Source organism: Vulpes vulpes, chromosome X (assembly GCF_048418805.1).
Source record: "Vulpes vulpes isolate BD-2025 chromosome X, VulVul3, whole genome shotgun sequence".
NCBI lineage: Eukaryota > Metazoa > Chordata > Mammalia > Carnivora > Canidae > Vulpes > Vulpes vulpes.
Window position 1 is genome coordinate 35,772,944 of NC_132796.1, and position 23,257 is coordinate 35,796,200.

General features: G+C 41.9%; 1 protein-coding gene across 1 annotated transcript; it reads right to left on the bottom strand.

Annotated features, from left to right (window-relative positions):
- Nucleotides 1-15,233: 15,233 nt before the first annotated feature.
- Nucleotides 15,234-16,023, bottom strand: LOC112929965 (non-selective voltage-gated ion channel VDAC3-like). Its single transcript, XM_026012196.2, has 2 exons — nt 15,919-16,023; nt 15,234-15,740 (listed from the first exon to the last, which is right to left on the bottom strand). Exons 1-2 carry the CDS (start codon nt 16,021-16,023, stop codon nt 15,234-15,236), a joined length of 612 nt encoding a protein of 203 aa, XP_025867981.2.
- Between the last annotated feature and the right edge of the window lie 7,234 nt (nt 16,024-23,257).

Genomic DNA, 23,257 nt, shown 5'->3' on the forward strand with positions numbered 1-23,257 from the left:
CTCTTGCCTCCCTCTTAGAAGGACCCTTGGGCTCACATTGGGCCCAGCTGGATAATCCAGGCTGATCTCCCCATCGTGAGATCCTTAACTTGATCACATCCACAAAGTCCCTTTTGCTGTATTAAGATCATATGTTCATGGGTTCTGGGGATTTCCATACCTCCCACTACAACAGCCCAGCCACTAAAGATGGGAGCTGAAGGACACAGGGGAGGAGGTACTAGGTTGTGGCAGAGACCCTGGCCAGGTCTAGTTAATAGGTCCTGTGGAAAGAGGAGGTGGACCAGAAGCACTGGAGGAAACCCACCTGCCTTCTCAGGAAAAGGCAAAGTTCTTTTTCCAGACAGATTGGAGCAGCCTTGATTCTAACTTGCCCTGCCCAGCTGCCTAGGTGGGAGAGGGCAGAATGATGGGGGCTGCCCATAAACCAGGTCATCTTATCATCCCCCATGAGATGGATGGCCAGCAAGGAAAGACACCATTTCTACACACAGGCCTGCTTCTGTCCCGTCCATCTCCTGCCTCCTGGCCTTGCCCATGTTTCTATCTGCTTCTAACCTGGAGTCTTGCCCACTGACCTTCCTTTACTACCCTCTGCCCCAGTGGTTGTTGAACTAGGCCTAACTTCCTGCTCTTCTACTCCCATAGAAATCTGTGTACCATCTTTGGTCCCATGGCTATCAACCACTGTACCTCAAGGAGGTGGACATTGGTCAGGGAAGAGAGTCTAGAAATATTTGCCACTATTCTCTTGTTCTGTCTGGCTCCTTGCCCTCAGGCATTCTGGCTAGAATGTGCCACACACACAATCTTCCCTCAGCAGAATATGGGTCACTGTGAGCTCAACTTTGTGAATAATTGTGAGGTGCTGTTTTTTATTTTTTCCAAGCCTGCCATCTCAAAAAATGCTTAATGACTTCATTCATGTAGATATAATTCATCAGGATCCTAGAATTTAAGGGGGAAATGATGATTTGTAATGACAAGCAGATAGACTATTTAAAAATCAGGGCTCACCCAATATAGCCAGAACATATGATCGACATCTGGAAAACATCTGCATGAATGGTGTGGTCACAACAGATACCAGAGAAATGGAAATTTTAAGAACTCAACTGAGGGTTTCTGGGTCCTAAGAACACTAAAAGTCCTCCTGGATTATATAGCAAATTTATATTCAAGGGGATTTTTTTTTTAAAAAAGCAAAACGCTTTTACTGTAAAATAGAATGCAGACACAACCAAACAAATGTATGACTCAATGACTTATTTTAAGCCAAACATTCTTGTAACCACCAGCCAAGGTCAAGGCACCCTAGAAACCCCTTCATGTTTCCCATCCAAACCACATCACCCCCCTTCCCACTATGTAATCATGAGCCTGACTTCTCTGCTAATCATACACACACGAATAGTTTTATCAACCAATTGTACATCCCTACATACTATAGTTTAGTTTGCCTTTTGAAAACATTTTAAATGTCTTCTAAGTCACTTTTAACCTATTTCCCCCTTCCATTTCTTTCTTTTCTTTTTTTAAAAAAGATTTTATTCATTCATTCATTCAAGACACAGAAAGAGAGAGGCAGAGACATAGACAGAGGGAGAAACCCAGGGGGCCCGATGTGGGCTTCAATCCTGGGACCCCGGCATCACAACCTGAGCCGAAGGCAAATGCTCAACCACTGAGCCACCCAGGCATCCGTTTTTCTTTTCCCTACAGTCTAGCTGTTGAAAGGCTAACCCACTTGTTCTGGAGAGTTTCCCATAGTCAGGATTTTGCCTATTTATACTCATGGCACTGTTCATTTTCCTCGGCCCTCTATCTGAGGAGGTTTTGGCTGCACAAAGGAGGAATGGCAAACATGACCACCTCACCACCTCATCTGTGGTCCTTTCCCAGAAATCTTGTGAATGAGGCTGGTGCATATTTAGCTCTCCATGGCTGTGGGGGCACCCACTTCCTCAGCCTGGTCCCTTGGGTTCCCATCCAGGGCCCCCCACCCCATTCCAGGGCCAGGGGATCTTGCACCTGGCCACAGTTTCCTGGCTTCAGTGAGCTTAGGGAAGCAGCCAGTGCTCTCCACTAAAGATGTACAGCCTGCCTGAGATGGAGCCTGTCTTCCTGCAAAAGAGCTTTGCAGCAGGCCAGGAAACCTCTGCCTGTGGTAATGCCTCTGGCAAATTGCTTCAAAGGTGAGCCTGTGTCTGATGAAACACAGGTGATTGTCCAGAAGCATTCTGTGCCTCATTCTTCTACTGCACTGTCCTGGATGGGCCTGCAGCATGGGCTGGGCTGCTCTAGGCAGCAAAGGGAGCTCCTACTCCAGTATTGCCTTCTGGCCTGGGCTCTATGCTTTGGAATGTGTGCCGTGTCGCCACACTAGCACACTAGAGTTTGCAGGGGCATCTCCACCCTGGGATCCAGTGGTCAGTGTTGGCATAGTCCTGAGCCCTGAACTGTGCCCTTCTTGGGACAGGCACTTGCATGACTAATACTGTTCAGGCCCTGGGGAAATCCTTCTGCACAGCGCTTGCTCTGTGTTCTCAAACAAAAGGCGGCTATTTATGGATGCCGTGAAGGTTTGTGGGTTGTGCCTTCTCTGATCTTGGAGATGGCCACAGCTTTGGAGTAAGGGGGAAATGTGAACAGCAGAGGCTTACAAGAAAGAAAAGACAAATTAACTCGGCAGACCCTTCCTTCCAGATAGCAAGAATGCAAGAGTTACACTTAACCGAGTATCATTTCCCACTGATGCTGCACGTCTATACTCTTGTTTCTCTTTGTGTTCCAAATTGTGGATCCAGAGGGACCACATAAGGAATGCCATGAAACATTAAACAATTAATATTACTCTTAAATATATATGCATATCCATAAACATGTACACTCCTTTTTTTAAAGATTTATTTATTAGGGAGTGTGTGTGTGGGGTGGGGGAGAGAGAGAGAGAGAGAAAGAGAGAGAGAGAATCTTCAAGTAGACTCCCTGCTGAGCTTGGAGCCTGATGGGGGCCTCGATCTCACAACCCTGAGATCATGACCTGAACTGAAACCAAGGGTTGGACATTTAACCGACTGAGCCACACAGGTGCCCTGTAAACATACACACTCTTAATGCACAGGAAGCATGATATTAGTTCTCTACAATGGTGCTTAGAGGGACATTGGACACTAATAATGCAAAAAGTTGTATATTTATAAAAACATTTAATAAGACTTCATTAAAAATTCGAATTAGTGAGGTGCCTGGCTGGCTCAAGTAGGAAGAACATGCAACTCTTGATCTCGGGATCATGAGTTTGAATCCCACATTGGGTGTAGAGCTCACTAAAAAAAATAATAAGTATTTTTTCTGTTTTTTTTTTTATTTATTTATGATAGTCACACACACAGAGAGAGAGAGAGAGAGAGAGAGAGGCAGAGACATAGGCAGAGGGAGAAGCAGGCTCCATGCACCGGGAGCCCAATGTGGGACTCGATCCCGGGTCTCCAGGATCGCGCCCTGGAACAAAGGCAGGCGCCAAACCGCTGCGCCACCCAGGGATCCCCTTAAAAAAATAATAAACTATTACAATTAAAAATTTATAGTATTAAAATTCCAGCATGATTTAAATCACTTTGACTTCAAATTCTGATGTATACATTTTATTTTATTTTAAAAATTTTATTTATTTATTCATGAGAGACAGGGAGAGAGAGAGAGAGAGAGAGAGTGAGGCAGAGACACAGGCAGAGGGAAAAGCAGGCTCCATGCAGGGAGTCCAACATGGGACTCGATCCCGGGTCTTCAGGATCAGGCCCTGGGCTGAAGGCGGTGCTAAACCGCTGAGCCACCAGGGCTGCCCTGATGTATACATTTTAAATAAACATGCAATATGGGGGCCAGCATCTGTCCTTTTGCCCTTGAGCTTGCAAATCTGGGGACTGGACCAGACCTCATAGCTCTTGAACTCCAAGCTGTCAGGCAGCTCAGAGTAACATCCTAGCAGCCCTTGCTAATTGCAGACTTCTGTCTTTAAAGCTTAAGTCTTGAGCCATTCTGCTTTGAGAATGCCATTTTTCTTTCTCTTTTTTCTTTTTGCCTATTTCTAATCTTTCCATCATGGACATGGATTACTTGATTAATTACAGTTGTAAAAACCTTCGACTGTTTGTGGTAGCCTAGAGTAGTAAGATATCAGGATTCTTCTCTCATACTATTCTGTTGTTTCCAAATTCTCTACATTTTTGTTTTTAAGATTTTATTTATTTATTTATTTTAGAGAGAGAGAGAGAGCGCACACGTGTAAGTTAGGGGAGGGGCAGAAGGAGAAGGACAAGGAGACTCCATGCTGAGCACAGAGCCCTACGTGGGGCTTGATTTCATGACTCTGAGATCATGACCTGAGCCAAAATCAAGAGTCAACTGCTTAACCAACTGAATCACCCAAGTGACCCTGGAAATTCTCTACATTTCTAAATTTTCAAATTTTCCAAATTACTTTTATAACCTGAGAAGAATTAAAAGGAAAGAGAAAGATAGACTTCTGGTGTTGAGCAGGGTATAAGTCTTTTTGATCAGGAATCTGACTTGTATAAACCCAAATAAATGTTAAGATGTTTGATTCACTTATTCAGTGGCTATTGATCAAGTGCCTACTCTGTGCCAGGCACCATTCTGGGAGTTGAGGATCCAACAGCAAATCTTTCATTCTGTGAAACAAAACATAAAAAGTTCCTCATGAGAAAATGAGTGAAAATATTAGTGAGGGTGACAAAACATGAGAGACACTTAACTCTGGGAAATGAACAAGGGGTAGTGGAAGGGGAGATGGGTGGGGGGTTGGGGTGACTGGGTGATAGGCACTGAGGGGCACTTGGCGGGATGAGCATTGGGTGTATGCTATATGCTGGCAAATTGAACTCCAATAAAAAAAATTTAAAAAAAAATTTCCTCATGGAAAAAAAAAAGCCACAATGAACTGTAGGGTTGATGAAGCCAAATGGATGAGGGTTGGGAATGAGGAGAGGCAGGAACAGGAGGTACACTTAACTGAATTGATTTCAGGATTGGTTTATTTTGTCCTGCACCTGAGTCTCCCTACCTATGAAATGTCATCAGTATTCTGTACACAAGCTTATGCGACAAACCTTATTTTAAATGTATAATTAGGGAAGCCTGAGTGGCTCAGCGGTTTAGCGCCGCCTTCAGCCCAGGGCCTGATCCTGGAGACCTGGGATCGAGTCCCACGTCGGGCTCCCTGCATAGAGCCTGCCTCTCCCTCTGCCTGTGTCTCTGTCTCTCTCTCTCTCTCTCTCTGTCTCTCATGAATAAATAAATAAAATCTTTAAAAAAATTAAAAAATAAATGGATAATTAGTAATTATTCCAATGAAATGGATGTAACTATTTATTTATTTACTAATTATTTTTAAAAATTCCAGTATTGGGCACCTGCCTGGCTCAATCAGGGGAGTGTGAGACTTTTGATCTCAGGGTTGTGGGTTCAAGCCCCACATTGGGTGTAGGGATTGCTTAAAAATAAAATCTCTTAAGGGTACCTGGGTGGCTCAGTAGGTTGGGTATCTGTCTTTGGCTCAGGTCATGATCCTAGGGTCCTGGGAATGAGCCCTGAGTTGGTCTCCCTGCTCAGCGGGGAGTCTGCTTCTCCCTCTCCGTCTACTCCTACCTGCTTGTGCTCTCTCTCTCAAATAAATAAATAAAATCTTTAAAAATACATAATTTAGATTTTTAAAAAGATTTTATTTAAGAAAGGGAGAGAGAACGAGAGCGATCGAGAGTGCAAGAGTAGGCAGAGGGAGAAGCAGTCTCCCCACTAAGTAGGGAGCCTGGTGTGGGGCTAGATCCCAGGATGCTGGGATCATTACCTGAGCTAAAGGCAGACTCTTAACGAACTGAGCCAGCTAGGCACCCCAAAAATAAATATTTTTTAAAGAGCTCAATTAAAAAAAAAGATTTTGTTTATTCATTTGGCAGAAAACAAGAGCACAAGCCGGGGAAGCAGTAGGCAGAGGGAGAGGGAGAAGCAGGCTCCCTGCCGAGCAAGGAACCCAATGTGGGGCTTCATCCCAGGACCATGGGATAATGACCTGAGCCAAAGATAGATGATTAACTGACTGAGCAAACCAAGGGCTCTCCACAAAATAAAATCTTTAAAAAATTTTCCAGTATAATTAACATAGTGTTATATTGCTTTCAGGTGTACAATATAGTGATCCACCAATTCTGTAAATTACTCAGTGCTTATCATGGTGAGTGCTCTTTTTTAAACTTTTTTTTTTTAAATTTTGGTTTAAAAATTTTTTTTTTAGATTTTATTTATTTATTCATGAGAGACACAGAGAAAGGCAGAGACATAGGCAGAGAAAGAAGCAAGCTCCATGCAGGGAGTCTGATGTGGGACTCAATCCTGGGACTCCAGCATCACACCCGGGCCAAAGGCAGGCACTCAACTGCTGAGCCACCCAGGCATCCCAGGTTTTTAAATTTTTAAATAGGCTCCATGCCCAGGATGGAACACAATGTGGGGCTTGAACTCATGACCCTGAGATCAAGACCTGAGCTGAGATGAAGAGTTGGATGCTTAACTGACAGCCTGGTGCCCCATGGTAAGTGTACTTGTAATCCCCTTCACTTATTTTACATATCCTACACCCTCTTCCCCTCTCGTAACCATCAATTTGTTCTCTATAGTTAAGAGTTTGTTTTTTGGTTTGTCTTTTTTGTTTGTTTGGTTTTGTTTCTTAAATTCCACATATGAATGAGGTCATATGGTATTTGTCTTTCTCTGACTTATTTCACTTAGCATCATACCCTCTAGCTCCATCCATGTTGTTGCAAATGACAAAATTTCATTCTTTTTTTTTTCATTCTTTTTTTTATGGCTGAGCAATACTCCATTGTGTATATATACCACATCTTCCATATCCATTCATCTATTGATAGACACTCAGGTTGCTTTTATATCTTGGCTATTGTAAATAATGGCGTAATAAACATAAAAGTGTGTATATCCTTTTGAATTAGTGTTTTGTTTTCTTTGGGTAAATAACCAGTAGTGGAATTATTGGATTGTATGGTAATTCTTTTTTTAATTTTTTTTAAAGAAAATACCATACAATTTTTCATAGTGGTTCAACCAGCTTACATTCCCACCAACATTGCACAAGGGTTCCTTTTTCTCCATATCTTTGCCAACACCTGTTGTTTCTTGTGTTGTTGATTTTGGCCATTCTGACAGGTGTGAGGTGATATCTCATTGGGGTTTTGATTTGTATTTTCCTGATGATCAGTGATGTTGAGCATCCTTTCATGTGTCTGTTGGCTATCTGTATGCCTTCTTTGGAGAAACATCTGTTCATGTCCTCTGGCCATTTTAAAATTGGATTTTCTTTTTGGTGTTGAGTTATATAAGTTCTTTATGTGTTTTGGATATTAACCGCTTATTGGATATGTCATTTACAAATATATTCTGCCATTTAGTGGATTGTCTTTTGTTTGTCGATGGTTTTTTTTCACTGTGTGAAAGCTTCTTATTTTTATGTAGTCCTAATTGCTTAATTTTGTTCTTGTTTCCCTTGCCAACGGAGGCATATCTAGAAAAATGATTCTATGGCTAATGTCAAAGAGATTACTGCTTGTGTTTTCTTCTAAGAATTTTATGATTTCAGGTCTCACATTTAGGTCTTTAATCCATTTTGAGTTTATTTTGTGTATGATGTAAGAAAGTGGTCCAGTTTCATTCTTCTGCATGTAGCTGTCCAGTTTTCCCAACACCATTTGTTGAAGAGACTTTTTCCCATACTATATTCTTGCTTGTTTTGTCATAGGTTAATTAACTATATAATCATGACTTTATATCTATATTCTGGGCTCATTCTTTTTTTTTTTAATTAATTTTTATTGGTGTTCAATTTACCAACATACAGAAAAACACCCAGTGCTCATCCCGTCAAGTGTCCACCTCAGTGCCCGTCACCCATTCCCCTCCAGCACCCGCCCTCCTCCCCCCTTCCACCACCCCTAGTTCGTTTCCCCGAGTTGGGAGTCTTTATGTTCTGTCTCCCTTCCTGATATTTCCCAACATTTCTTCTCCCTTCCTTTATATTCCCTTTCACTATTATTTATATTCTCTGGGCTCATTCTATTTCATTGGTCTATATGTCTGTTTTTTAGAGATTTTATTTATTGATTGATTTTTTAATAGATTTTATTTATTTATTCATGAGAGACACACAGAGAGAGGCAGAGACATAGAGAGAGAAGCAGGTTCCATGCAGGAAGCCTGATGTGGGACTCGATCCTGGGACTCTGGGATCATGCCCTGAGCCAAAGGCAGATGCTCAACTGCTGAGCCATCCAGGCGTCCCAGATTGATTGATTGATTGATTGATTGAGTGTGAGAGTTGGGGAAGGGGTAGAGGGAGAGGGAGAGAGAATTCCAAACAGACACCAGCTGAGCATGGTGCCCGATGCAGGGCTTGATCTTATGACCCTTGATCATGACCTGAATTAAAATCAAGAGTCAAACACCTAACTGACTGAGCCACCCAGGCATGCCATGTGTCTATTTTTGTGCTGGTACCATACTGTTCTGATTACTATAGCTTTGTAGTATATCTTGAAATCTGGGATTGTGATACCTCTAACTTTATTCTTCTTTTTTTTTTTTTATTTATTTATGATAGTCACAGAGAGAGAGAGAGAGAGAGAGAGGCAGAGACACAGGCGGAGGGAGAAGCAGGCTCCATGCACCGGGAGCCTGATGTGGGATTCGATCCCGGGTCTCCAGGATCGCGCCCTGGGCCAAAGTCAGGCGCCAAACCACTGCGCCACCCAGGGATCCCTTTATTCTTCTTTTCAAAAGACTACTTTTGCTATTCTGATTCCATCAAAATTTTAGGATGATTTATTCTAGTCCTATGAAAAATGCTGTTGGTATTTTGATAGGGATTGCATTAAATCTGCAGATTGCTTTGGGTAGTGTGGACATTTAACAATATTAGTTCTCCCAGTCCATGAACATGGAGTATCTTTCCATTTGTTTGTGTCCTCTTCAATTTCTTTTATTTATTTATTTTAAAAATATTTTATTTATTTATTCATGAGAGACACACACACAGAGAGGCAGAGACATAGGCAGAGGGAGCCTGATGTGGGACTCAATCCCAGGACCCTGGGATCACGACCTGAGCTGAAGGCAGATGTTCAACCACTGAGCCACCCAGGCACTTCTATCCTTTTCAATTTCTTTCATCAGTGTTTTATGGTTTTCAGAGTACAGGTCTTTCACCTCCTTGGTTAAGTTTATTCCTAGGTATTTTATTCTTTTTGGTGTACTTACTTATCTTTTGTTTTTAAAGATTCTATTTTTAGAATCGTGGGATTGAGCCCTGTATCAGGCTCCACACTCAGCAGGGAATTTTTTTTTAAATTATTTATTTATTTATTTATGATAGTCACAGAGAGAGAGAGGACTGTAGTAACACAGGACTTGAAGTCATAACCCTGAGATCAAGAGTTGTATGCTCCACTGACTGAACCAGCCAGGTACCCCTCTTTTTGGTGCACTTTTAAATGGGATTTTTTTCATTTCTCTTTCTGTTACTTCATTATGAGTGTATAGAAATGCAACAGATTTCTGTATATTGATTTTGTATCTTGTGACTTTACTGAACTAATTTATCAGTTTTAGTAGTTTGTATAGTGGAGTCTTTAGGGTTTTCTTTCTTTTTTTTTTCTAGGGTTTTCTATATATAGTATGTCATCTGCAAATAGTGAAAGTTTTATGTCTTCCTTACCAATTGGATGCCTTTTATTTCTCTTTCTTATGTGATTACTGTGGCTAGGACTTCAGTACTATATTGAATAAAAGGAGTGAGATAGACATCCTTGTCTTGTTCCTGATCTTAGAGGAAGAGCTGTCAGTTTTTCACCATTGAGTATGATGTTAGCTGTGGCTTTTTCATATATGGTCTTTATTTATTATGTTGAGGTATGTTCCTTCTTTTTTCTTTTTTTTTTAAGATTTTATTTATTCATGACAGAGAGAGAGAGTGAGAGAGCGAGAGAGAGGCAGAGGGAGAAGCAGGTGAGAGAGAGAGAGAGAGAGAGAGAGAGGGGCAGAGGGAGAAGCAGGCTCCCTGTAGGGAGCCGGATGTGGGACTCGATCCTGGGACTCTGGGATTATGCCCTGAGCCAAGGGCAGATGCTCAACCGCTGAGCCACACCCAGGTGTCCCGAGATATGTTCCTTCTAAACATACTTCATTGAGAGTTTTTATCATGAATGCATGTTACACTTTGCCAACTGCTTTTTCTGTATCTATTTAAATGATCATATGGTTCTTATTCTTTCTTTTATTGATATGATGTATCACATTTCTTCTTAAGATATTATTTTAAGTAGGGGTACCTGGGTGGCTCAGTTGGTTGAGCATCTGACTCTTGATTTTGGCTCAGGTCATGATCTCAGGGTCGTGGGATTAAGCCCTGTATCAGGCTCCACACTCAGCAGGGAATTTTTTTTTACATTTTTTTAAAATTTATTTATGATAGTCACAGAGAGAGAGAGAGAGAGAGGCAGAGACACAGGCAGAGGGAGAAGCAGGCTCCATGCAGGGACCCTGATGTGGGACTTGATCCTGGGAATCCAGGACCATGCCCTGAGCCGAAGGCAGACACTCAACCGCTGAGCCACCCAGGCATCCCTCAGCAGGGAATTTGCTTGAGATTCTCTCCCTCTCTCTCTGCTTCTGCCTTCCTTGCTTGTGCTCTCTCTCTCTAAAAATAAAATCTTTTACAAAAAGATGTTATTTTAAGTAACCTCTTTAGCCAAAATGCGACTTGAACTCACAACTCTGAGATCAAGAGTTGCATGGTCCTCCTGACTGAGCCAGCCAGGTGCCCCTGATGTGATGTATCACATTGATTTACAAATATTGAACCACTAAAATAGAGTATTTTTGGGTGGGTTTTTATTTTTTAATTTTTTTGTATATTTTTTTATTGGAGTTCTATTTGCCAACATATAGCATAACACCCAATGCTCATCCCGTCAAGTGCCCCCCCTCAGTGCCCGTCACCCAGTCACCCCATTTCCACACCCACCTCCTCTTGGGTGGGTTTTTATAAAATATGAATCCCTTATGTTCAAAAATACATTTAAGGGGTGCCTGGCTGGCTCATTCAAAAGAGCATACAACTCTTGGGGCACCTGGGTGGCTTAGTCAGTTAAGTGTCTTCCTTGACTCGGGTCATGGTTTCGGGGTCCTGGGATCTAGCCCCCTGTCAGGCTCTCTGCTCAGTGAGGAGTCTGCTCCCTCTCCCTTTGCCCCTCTCCCAGCTTATGTTTTCTCTTTCTTTCTCAAATAAATAAATAAAATCTTTATTTAAAAAAAAAAGAGGATACAACTCTTCATCTTGAGGTTGTAAGTTTGAGTCCCACCTTGGGTGTTGAGATTACTAAAAAAATAAAAAAATACATTTAAAAAGCTTCGATGAGAATGCATAATAATTGAAGTCAGCCTCTTTCATGGAAGCACAGGGTAGAAGACCAACAGCCACCTCCCTAGGTGAGAAGTCCTCTGCAGATTTTGTACTTATCAAGGATTTTAGCTTCTTGCTCAAGGAAATTGCCTAGAGGATTCTTTAATCCCCCTCAGCATGGGGACGGTGGTGAGGGTGTGAAGAGGCACACCCTGAGGAAGGCAGGAGAACTTGCTGCTGCTGAAGAGGGAAGGTTAAGGTGGAGATTACTTAGCTAGTTGGAAGAACAAAGTTCAGTCTAGGCTCCACACCCCTTCCTGGCCAGCTGCAAGCCCCTAGCCTCAGCATTCAAAATTAGAATATTTTTTAAATTGGTCCCAAATTGAAGAGAGAAGGTCACTTCTGTTGGAGGGTGGAAAATGCACCCCCTAGTCAGGCTGGGGTTAGGGACCGTTGATAGAGCAGCCCCTTCTGTCTCTACTTGGTGGAACAAAGGAAACAAGTCTTCAGTGAGGAAGACTTGCTACTTACCTGAGGCTTTGGTTGCGGTTGGCCCAACCAGCACAGGCTGTTTCCTGATTGACATTTAGCTTTAGCTCTTCAGCACTGTTGTTTCCTCGTGTTTGTAAAACTGGAGGGAGATTTGTCAAACTTCCTCTTGCCCAAGTTCTGGATGATTCCTTGCTTCTTGAATTTGCTTTCTTTTCTTTCTTTCTTCCTCCCTTTCTTTCCTTTCTTTCTTCCTTTCTTTCCTTCAGATTTTATTTATTTATTCATGAGAAACACACAGAGAGGGGCAGAGACAGACATAGGTAGAGGGAGAAGCAGGCTCCTTGCAGGGAGCCTGATGTGGGACTCCATTCCAAACCCCAGGATCACACCCTGAGCTGAAGGCAGATGCTCAACCGCTGAGCCACCCAGGCATCCCTTGAATTTGTTTTCATATGATCAGGTTCTCATAGCCAGTACCACCCTTAGATCTGGGCAAGAGGGGTCCCTGCTCTGAAAGCTCTGCATTTCAGAGAGCACCACAGGTCACAAAGACACATTTATCAACAAACACATGGGCACCTCTGGGCTTAGAATCAGCTAGTCAGCACTGGCACTGCCCAGCCCAAGATCTTGAATGTCCACTCCTGTGACTGACAGGGTCTAGGCCCCAGGAAACACTGCTCCATGGGCATAGACCTATGTCCTTCAAATAAAAGGCGACCAAGGCTACATGCTGTGGAGATCTAGAAGTTGTGCTGCAGATGCCAGAGGTAGTCAGAGTTTTGGAGTGTGAGGTAGAGGCTTTGAGGGACTGAAGTGCTTGAGAAGCGGCAGTATCATCAGACTTACCAACTATTTCCTCTCAGAACAGCTCATGGTTCTGGAGGTTCTCATGAATGAAAGGGGTTTTCACAGCATGGCAGCTGAGGATCATTGGCAGTATTGAACCATATTTAAAAACATATAAACAGGGCAGCCCGGGTGGCTCAGCGGTTTAGTGCTGCTTTCGGCCCAGGGCATGATCCTGGAGTTCCGGGATCGAGTCCCACGTCAGGCTCCCTGCATGGAGCCTGCTTCTCCCTCTGCCTGTGTCTCTGCCTCTCTCTCTGTCTCTCGTAAATAAATAAATAAAATCTTTAAAATAAAAAAAATATTAAAAATATTTAAAAAACTAACAATATAAAAAACAATTTGTATTACTCTTTTTAAAAATATTTTATTTATTTATTTATTTGAGAGAGAGTGCATGTGCACGAGTTGAGGGAGAAGCAGAGGGAGAAGCAGGCTCCTCACTGAGCAGGGAGCCCGATGTGGGGCTTGATCCCAGGGCCCTGAGACCATGACCTGAGCCGAAGGCAGATGCTTCACTGACTGAGCCACTTAGGTGCCTCTTTATTATTCTTAATTTGCTATGTATGTGGGTTTGGACCTAATGTGTGCAATGTGATGCCATTTTTAAATTTTATTTACTGTTATAAGATATTTCTTAAGAATTAAATTTTCAAAAACTTACATTTTTTCCCCAAATGTGATGGGTTTATTTTATTTTACTCTGATGCAAAACCAAAAATTTCACTTCAGCACAGAGACCAATATATTATTTTTACTTTTTAAAAAAGATTTTATTTATTTATTCATGACACACACACACACACACACACACACACACAGAGAGAGAGAGAGAGAGAGAGAGAGAGAGAGAGAGGCAGAGACATAGGCAGAGGGAGAAGCAGGCTCCATGCATGTGGGACTCGACCCTGGGTCTCCAGGATCAGGCCCTGGGCTGAAGGCGGCGCTAAATCGCTGAGCCACCCAGGCTGCCCGAGACCAATATATTAAAATGTCATGAAAAAGTGGCTAAAAATAGATCTGCCCTACGACCCAGCAATTGCACTGCTGGGGATTTACCCCAAAGATACAGATGCAATGAAACTCCGGGACACCTGCACCCCGATGTTTATAGCAGCAATGTCCACAATAGCCAAACTGTGGAAGGAGCCTCGGTGTCCATCGAAAGATGAATGGATAAAGAAGATGTGGTTTATGTATACAATGGAATATTCCTCAGCCATTAGAAACGACAAATACCCACCATTTGCTTCGTGGATGGAACTGGAGGGTATTACGCTGAGTGAAATAAGTCAATCGGAGAAGGACAAACATTATATGGTCTCATTCATTTGGGGAATATAAAAAATAGTGAAAGGGAATAAAGGGGAAAGGAGAAAAAATAAGTGGGAAATATCAGAAAGGGAGACAGAACATGGAAGACTCCTAACTCTGGGAAATGAACTGGGGGTGGTGGAAGGGGAGGAGGGCGGGGGGGTGGGGGTGACTGGGTGGCGGGCACTGAGGTGGGCACTTGATGGGATGAGCACTGGGTGTTATTCTGTATGTTGGCAAATTGAACACCAATAAAAAATTATTATTAAAAAAATAAAAATAATAAAAAAGAAAAAAGAAAAAAAGAAAAAGTGGTGTGGGACATGCAAGACGTGATGTATAAGCTGGAGGCTTGGGTCACTTCCTTTGTAACGTGACACTGTATCGTGGCTGAGGAACACATTTAAAATCACATTTCGGAACTCACCTAAAATGTGGCACTAACATGACAACTTCCAGGCATGCCTTTAAGTACTTCCTGTAGGATGGACTTGTGATCTCTAGACTTCAGTGTGGGGAGGATTACAGTTCTTTGGAAGAATAAAAAGTGCATACTTTTAAAATTTCACAGAAGAGTTTTAAGGCTAAAACAGTGGGTTCTCTTCACCTCCAGGGACAAATCGGATGCTTTACTCAAAACCACATTAAGCTTCTAGTTCAGGGGCACCTGGGTGACTCAGTGGTTGAGTGTCTGCCTTCGGTTCAGGTGGTGATCCCGGGGTCCTGGGATGGAGTCCTGCATCAGGCTCCCTGAGGGAAGCCTGCTTCTCCCTCTGCCTGTGTCTCTGCCTATCTCTCATGAATAAATAATCTTAAAAAAAAAAAAAAAACTTTCTAGTTCAAATCCCAACCCAACCTTGTGATCTCCTGCACTGAAGTTCTTTCTGTCGATTAAAGCTGATAGGGTCGGTTTGACTCCAGGCCGAAGAGTCTGAGTATAACCCAGTCTGATCAGACTGGCATTATTTACTTCAGCAGACAGAGAAGTTCTACAATCCAGCATGTATTTAGCAGCGATGCCAAAATGGGTATTATTACTGCTGGCCCTCCAAGCAAGGTTTATTGATGTTTCAATCTTCTCGTTAACCTTCTAATAGACAGACTCTCCAAATTCAGTGTCATCATTCACATGAGTGTGCAGCTGGAAGTCTGCAGCCTTGTAACCCAGGGCAAAATTGTTCTGTGACAGTTTGGATTTGGCTGTGTCAAAACTCATCTGATAGCCAGCAAGCCAGCCTTCAAAGGCTAACACAGCCCAGCCATAGATGGATGATCCAGAAAAATCTCTACCAACGTTGTTACTGCCAAGACTGAAACAATCTCGTTTATAGGAGGCCTTCAATTTTCCACTCTTCTTTCCTGTGTTTGGTACAAATATAGTATCAAGAGTTTGTTTCAACTCTTCAGTCAACTTATTCTCCAAAGATATTTTTGTCGCAGGAGTATTATCTGTGTTCCATTTCTGGGTGAAGGTAAGTCTGTAGTTACAGACCTTATATTTGGTCTCTAGGTTGGGTGATGCTTTCCCTGTATCAGTGTAAGCATGACTAGAAGTAGAAAGTTCCACTCTACTACAAGACTTGGTTCTCAGATCTCTCTCTTTTTTTTTAAAGATTATTTATTTATTTATTGATAGAGACACACACGGAGGGGGTGGGCAGAGACACAGGCAGATGGAGAAGCAGGCACCATGCAGAGAGCCTGACGTGGGACTAGATCCAGGGCCTCCAGGATCACGCCCTAGACTGCAAGGCAGCGCTAAACCGCTGCGCCACCAGGGCTGCCCTCAGATCTCTTTTGACTATTCTAAATCTATATCCTTCATTGAAGACATCCTTGGCGGTCTTTCCTAGGTCACGGTAAGTCAGTGCATTACACATATATCCAATCAGAGGCCCGGACTCCGTTCCACCAGAGCAATGCCAAAGGTCTTCTTCCAAAAACTTAAATTTAATATGTTATCTTTACTTAAAGAACTTAGATACAAATTTTTTTTCTTAGATAAAAATTTGATATATATTGATTATATTTGCCATTTAGCTAAAAATGTTTTGATTGTGTTAAAATACATATAACAAAATTTATCATCTTAATCATTTTTTCCCCAAGATTTTATTTCTTTGTTTGACAGAGAGCACAAATAGGTGGAGCAGCAGGCAGAGGGAGAGGGAGGAGCAGACTCCCCGCTGAGCAGGGAGCCCCGATGTGGGGCTTGATCCCATAACCCTGGGATCATGATCTAAGCCAAAGGCAGACGCTTAACTGACTGAGCTACCCAGGTGCCCCTCATCTTAACCATTTTTAAGTGTATAATTCATCAGTATTAAGTACATTTATACTGTTCAACCATCACTACCATTCCTCTCCTAAACTCTTCGCCTTGCAGAACTGTAAGTTTGTACCCATTGACCACTAATTCCTTATTCCTCCCTTCTCCAGCCTTTGGCAACCGCTGTCATTTAATTTTAATATAACATTTTAAATATTTTAAAGATTTGTTTATTTATTTTAGAGAGGTGGGGGAGGTGCAGAGGGAGAAGGAGAATCTCAAGCAGACTCCCTGCTGACTGGAGTCCAATGCAGGGCCTAGTCTCACGATCCAGAGATCATGACCTGAGTCAAAATCAAGAGTCTGATGCTTAACCAACCAAGCCACCCCAGCACCTTGACATTTTAAATATTTTAGAAGAAAAATATTTTAAAAACATATGAAGATGTTTAAATATTTTGGTTTTTACTACCTCTTTTAATTTTAAAATTTGATATAATTATATTTAAAATGTGTACAATTTTAATGGAATTACCTCTTGTGAGATAATAGAAAATATATAAATATACATTGGTTTCTGTCCTTGGTTTCTGGTAGAGAGCTCCTAAAACCCCTTGTAAATTCCCAAGTGGTAAGAGCACTAGGAGCATCTTTCATTTTATTTTATTTTTATTTTATTTTTTTTGCATATTTTGTTTTAATATTTGGCCTTAGACTCAGGTTTGTGATACAGAGTTCCTAAATCCTTTGTAATTTCCTAGGTGATAGCAATGTCTTTTTCTTTTTTTAAAGATTTATTTAGAGGCTCCTGGGTGGCTAAGTTGGTTGGGCATCTGCCATCAGCTTGGTTCATGATCCTAGGGTCCTGGGGTCAAGCCCCACACTGGGCTCTCTGCTCAGCATCAAGTTTGCTTCTCTCTCTTCCTCTGTGATCTCTCTGGCTCTTTCTCTCAAATAAAAATATCTTTTAAAAATTTATTTATTTTTAGAGAGAGAGTGAGCGAGTGCATATGAGCAGGGGGAAGGGCAGAGGGAGAGAATCTTTCAGGCAGACTCCCCACAGAGTGAGGAGCCAGGTGTGACAGGAGGCTCAATCCCACAACCCATGAGATTGTGACCTGAGCTGAAACCAAGAGTAGGATGCTTAACTGACTGAACCACCCAGGCGCCCCTACGATATCTTCCATTTTAATGAAACTGCTGCTGATGGCTCCTGGATGGGGGCTGGTCACTGGAAAGACCAAATCATGATTAGAAGGCAGAATTTTTAGCTTTACTCTCCATTCTCCAGAGGGAGAAGAGGAGCTAGAAATGGAGTTAATGATCAATCATGCCTCGGTGAGGAAGTCTTCATAAAAACTCAAAAGTACAGAGTTCAGAAAGCTTCTCTGTTTCCGGGTTGGTGAACACATGGCAATGCCAGGGAGTGCTACATGATGAGAGGACATGGAAGCTCCACCCCCTTTCCCACACTTTGCCCTATGCACCGATTTTTTTTTTAAGATTTAAATTTATTCATGAGAGACACACAGAGAGGCAGAGACATAGGCAGAGGAAGAAGTAGGCTCCCCATGAGGAGCTTAATCTTAGACTCAATCGCAGGACTCAGGATCACGACCTGAGCTGAAGGCAGACTCTAAACCGCTGAGCTACCCAGGCGCCCCTCTATTTTTTTTTTTTTAAGATTTTATTTATTTGAGAGAGAGCGAGAGAGGAGAGGGAGGAGCAGAGGGAGAGGGACAAGCAGACTCCACACTAAGTGCAGAGCCCAACGTGGGGCTCTCGATCCAACGACCCTGAGATCGTGCATGGCCTGAGCCAAAATCAAGAGTCAGATGCCCAACCAGCTGAGCCACCCAGGCACCCCTATGCACCTCTTCATTTGGACATTCATCTGTATCCTTTGTTAGACTCTTATAATAAAATGGTAGACAGTAAGTAAACTTTTCCTGAGTTCTGTGAGCTCCTCTAACAAATTAATTGAACCCAAAGAGGGGGTCATAGCAACCTCTGATTTATAGTGGATCTGGCAAGAACAGGCAACAATCTGGACTTGTGACAGGCATCTGAAACAGGGGTGGGGGGGCAGTCTTGTGGGGCTGAATCCTTAACTGTGGGATCTCATAGTAGTGTCAGAATTGAGTTAAATTGTGGGAGGCCCAGCCAGTGTCACAGAGGATTGTTGGCGAGGGACACCCCCATGCATGTGGTGTTACAAGTGTTGTGAGTGTGGTAGTCTTGTGAGAATAAAAGAGATACATATAAGAAGACTGAGTTTTTCCTAACACACATCTTCTATTAAAATCCTTTATATAATTGCTGTTAAGAGAACATAAATTATGTAAACTTTTTTTGATTATAGCAGCATAATTTGTGATTTTATAAAATAAAGGCAAAGCTATTATATAAATTACATACATCTTTCTTAGAGTTTTTTTTTAAATTTTTATTTATTTATGACAGAGAGAGAGAGAGAGGCAGAGACATAGGCAGAGGGAGAAGCAGGCTCCATGCACTGGGAGCCCGACATGGGATTCGATCTTGGGTCTCCAGGATCGCGCCCTGGGCCAAGGGCAGGTGCTAAACCACTGCGCCACCCAGGGATCCCTACATACATCTTTCTTATTACTCATCCATACTCAAAGGATACACAGGTACCCACAAACATAACTGATTTCAGTAGTCTTTGATATATTTTTAAAAGATTTTTTAAAAAAGATTTTATTTATTTGAGAGAGAAAGAGCAAGAGAGAGCACGAGCTAGGGGGAGGGGCAGAGGCAGAGGGAGAAGCAAACTCCTCACTGAACAGGGAGCCTAACATGGAGCTTGATCCCAGGACCCCAGGACCATGACATGAGTGGAAGGCAGACACTTAACCAACTGAGCCACCCAGGTGCTGTCCTTTAAAGATTTTTAAAATTTATTTTTATTTTTTAAGTTTTTTAGATTTATTTATTTATTTATTTATGAATGAAAGAGAGAGCGAGCATGCAGGAGGGAAAGACAGAGGGAGAGGGAGAAAGAGAGAATTGTAAGTAGATTCCCTCCTGAGCACAGAGCTCGATGCAGGGCTTGATCCCATGAGCCTGGGATCATGACTTGAGCTGAAACCAAGAGTTGTATGCTTAACCAACCGAGCTACTCAGGTACTCTTAAGATTTTAATTTTAAGTAATCTCTACACCCAACATGGGGCTTGAACTCAGAGCCCTGAGATCAAGAATTGCATGCTCCACCGACCAAGCCAGCCATGTGACCCAGTAGTCTTTGATATTTTACTGACTTTCAGTCATATGAAAGATGGTAGCTTAGGGACGCCTGGGTGGCTCAGTGGTTGAGTGCCTGCCTTTGGCCTAGGGCATGATCCTGGAGTCCTGGGATCGAGTCCCACATCAGGCTCCCTGCGTAGAGCCTGCTTCTCTCTCTGCCTGTGTGTCTCTCCCTCTCTCTTGCTGTGTCTCTCATGAATAAATAAATAAAATCTTAAAAAAAGAAAGATCATAGTTTAATTTTAATTAAAAAAGACTATTTAACCCACTTAAAATATAAAAAAATAAAAAACCATAGCTTTACATATATATTTCCAATTTTGTCGTGTGTGAGTGTATTAGTCAAGATAGGAGAATAGAACATACTTTATTTGACAGTTTGCTAGTTCCATGTATAACTTAGTCTTTAGACATATGGTATAGGGGCTTCCCTTTGTACTCTTGTCCTGGACAGTTTAGGGTTGCCAGATTTAGCAAGTAAAAATACAAAAGCAAAGTTAGATTTGAATTTCAAATAAACAACAAATAAGTTTTTAGGATAAGCTTGTTTCATGAAGTATAGTTGAAATATACTAAAGAAGTATGTTTTGGTTATCTGAAATTTAAATTTATTGGGCCATTGTCCTCTACTTTACCTGGCAACATGAGCTGAATTGCTCAAATGTAAGAAGACATCTACAAGCTAGTCTAATCTGTTGTGAATTTTTACTATAATTCAACTTTATCTGACCTATTCTTATTTTTTATTTTTTGTCTTTTTATTTTTTTAAAGATTTTATTTATTTATTCATGAGAGACAGAGACAGAGAGGCAGAGACACAGGCAGAGGGAGAAGCAGGCTCCATGCAGGGAGCCTGACATGGGACTTGGGCTGAAGGTGGTACTAAACCGCTGAGCCACCCAGGCTGCCCGTGTTCTCACTTTTTTTTAAAGTTTTTCATTGTAAAGTAAAAAACAAAAAGTGCCTAAAACTTACATGTGTGATTTAACAAATATTTATAATGTGAACACCCACATCGGCAACACCCAGATAAAAAAATAGGACATCATTTCTACTCTTGAAGTCCCTAGGTATCCCTTCCAATCATAGTTTTCATCTGTCCTCAAGAAACAATCCCTCTTCTGACTTTTATAGTAGTCATTTCCTTGCTTTTCCTTACATTTTGACTATTCCTGTTTTTCCTTACATTTTGACCGTTTTTGCCTGCATTCTAAAGCAATATAGTTTAGCAAACAAACAAAAAAACCAGAGACGGGGTGCCTGGGTGGCTCCGTGGTTGAGCATCTGCCTCCGGCTCAGGGCGTGATCCCAGAGTCCTGGGTTCGAGTTCCACATCAGGCTCCCTGCATGGAGCCTGCTTCTCTCTCTGCCTGTGTTTCTGCCTCTCTCTCTCTCTCTCTCTCTGTGTGTGTGTGTGTCTCTCATGAATAAATAAATAAAATCTTTAGAAAAAAGAAACACCAGAGACAGACTCATAAATACAGAGGACTAACTGGTGGTTGCCAGAGAGGAGAAGTGGGGGGAATGGGCAAAATAAATGAAGGGATTAGGAGGTACAAGCTTCCAGTTGTAAGATAAATAAGTCACGGGGATGAAAAGTACAGGATAGAGAATGTAGTCTAATAATGTAATAATGTTGTATGGTGACAGATGGTAACTAGACTTATCATGGAGAGCATTGTGTAATGTACCGAATTGTTGAGTCATAATGTTGTATACCTGAAACTAATCTAACATTTTTATCAGCTACACTTCAATAAAAAAAAGAGATAAGGGGCACCTGGGTGGCTCAGTCAGTTAAGTGTCCAATTCTTGGTTGCAGCTCAGGTCATGATATCAGGGTCATGAGCTTGAGCCCTGCCGCGGGTTCTGGGCTGTATGTGGAGTCAGCTTGGGATTCTTTCCCCACCCTCTCGCTTCCCTCTCTGTTCCTCCCCCCTACTCCTACACTCTCTTTCTCTCAAATAAATGAATAAATAAATAAAATCTTTCAAGAAAAGAGATAAATCAATATGGTTTTACTTCTTTATTTTTAAATAATCCCTATGCCCAACATGGGGCTCGAACTCACAAACTCAAGATCAAGAGTTGTATGCTCTACCAACTGAGTCAGCCAGGCACCCCACTATGGTTTAGCTTTGCCTTTGCTTGAACTTTACAGAAATCAATTATACTTCATGTATTTGGAGGGGGTGCTAACTACTCTATATTGTGGCATGTAGCTTTAGTTCATCCATTCTTACTGCTATATAGCATTCCATGGTTGAACATTATGTAATGGTCTTATTCCTCCTGCTGGTGAGAGACAGTTCAGTGTTTCCAGTTTGGAGTACTCATAAAGAATGCTACCATGACCATTTTCCCATGTATATCCTTGTGCATGTATACAAGGATTTTGATAGGGATACACTAGGGCTTAGATTGCCTAAATATGGAAATTAAATAAACATCCAAATAGGATTCATCGTGTATATTAGAATTCTGTGCGTAAGAGATATGTGAATGAAAACAAAACTGAAGAATTCTAGATTTCTTCTTGCCTAATTCAATGAGCAACCTATTGTTAACATTTAAACCAGAAAACTCATTTTTTTCTAAAGGAAATAGAAGTTTATTGAATACACAGCAAGGGAGCAACAGGCAGGATAACAAAGGAGACTCTCTACAAAGATTTTTTTTTTTTAAAGATTTTATTTATTTATTCATGAGAGACACACAAAGAGAGAGACACAGACACAGGCAGAGGGAGAAGCAGGCTCCATGCAGGAAGCCCAATGTGGGACTCAAACCCAGGACCCCTGGATCATGCCCTGAGCCGACGGCAGACGCTCAACAACTGAGCCACTCAGGTGTCCCAAATATTTGTTTTTTTAATTTAAGTTCCATGCCCAATGTGGAGCTTGAACTTGTAATCCCAAGATCAAGAGTCGTGTGCTCTACCAACTGGGCCAGCTGAGCACCCCCAAAACTCTGTCATTTTTACATACATGTGTGAATATACATTTCTACCTCTTCTTGCTTCTTTTACTTAGGTTTAGATATCATAGGCTTTCATTTTGTGGTATTCTGAAGCTCCTGGTCCTAGGAGAAGGGGAATACAAAGTAGCCATCTTCAATCTTCTTGATCTTTTCCTTTTATCTTGCCAGTTTTGTGGCATCCATTGGGTTGTTACATCAGTGCAACTCAGTCTACCTATAATTATGGTGTCTGTGTGTAGGAAACAAGACTTGGAAAGGAGGCAGAAACAGATCCTGCTGACCTAGACCAATGTTTTCCAAGTGGAATATCTGTAATCAGGCCAGTAATGATATTTTCCTGGAGAAAGAATTGAGTGAATTTAAGAAAAGAGTTTTAAAGTGCAACATGCATGTGTCTGGGCTGGGGGTGGCATTGAAATGCAAGACAATGTAAGAGTTTGGTTCATTATCACCTCCTTTCTTTTTTTTTTTTTTTTTAAAGATTTTATTTATTTATTCATGAGAGACACAGAGAGAGAGGCAGAGACAAAGGCAGAGGGAGAAGCAGGCTCCATGCAGGGAGCCCAATGCAGGACTCAATCCCAGGACCCTAGGAT

Excerpts from the sequence above, each read along its gene's own strand:
- LOC112929965 (XM_026012196.2), bottom strand. The coding sequence starts at position 16,023 with ATGTGTAATGCACTGACTTACCGTGACCTAGGAAAGACCGCCAAGGAT. Across the intron at positions 15,741-15,918 it reads GAGATCTGAGGGCAGCCCTG|AGAGATCTGAGAACCAAGTC; the intron begins GTGGCGCAGCGG and ends AAAAAAAAAGAG.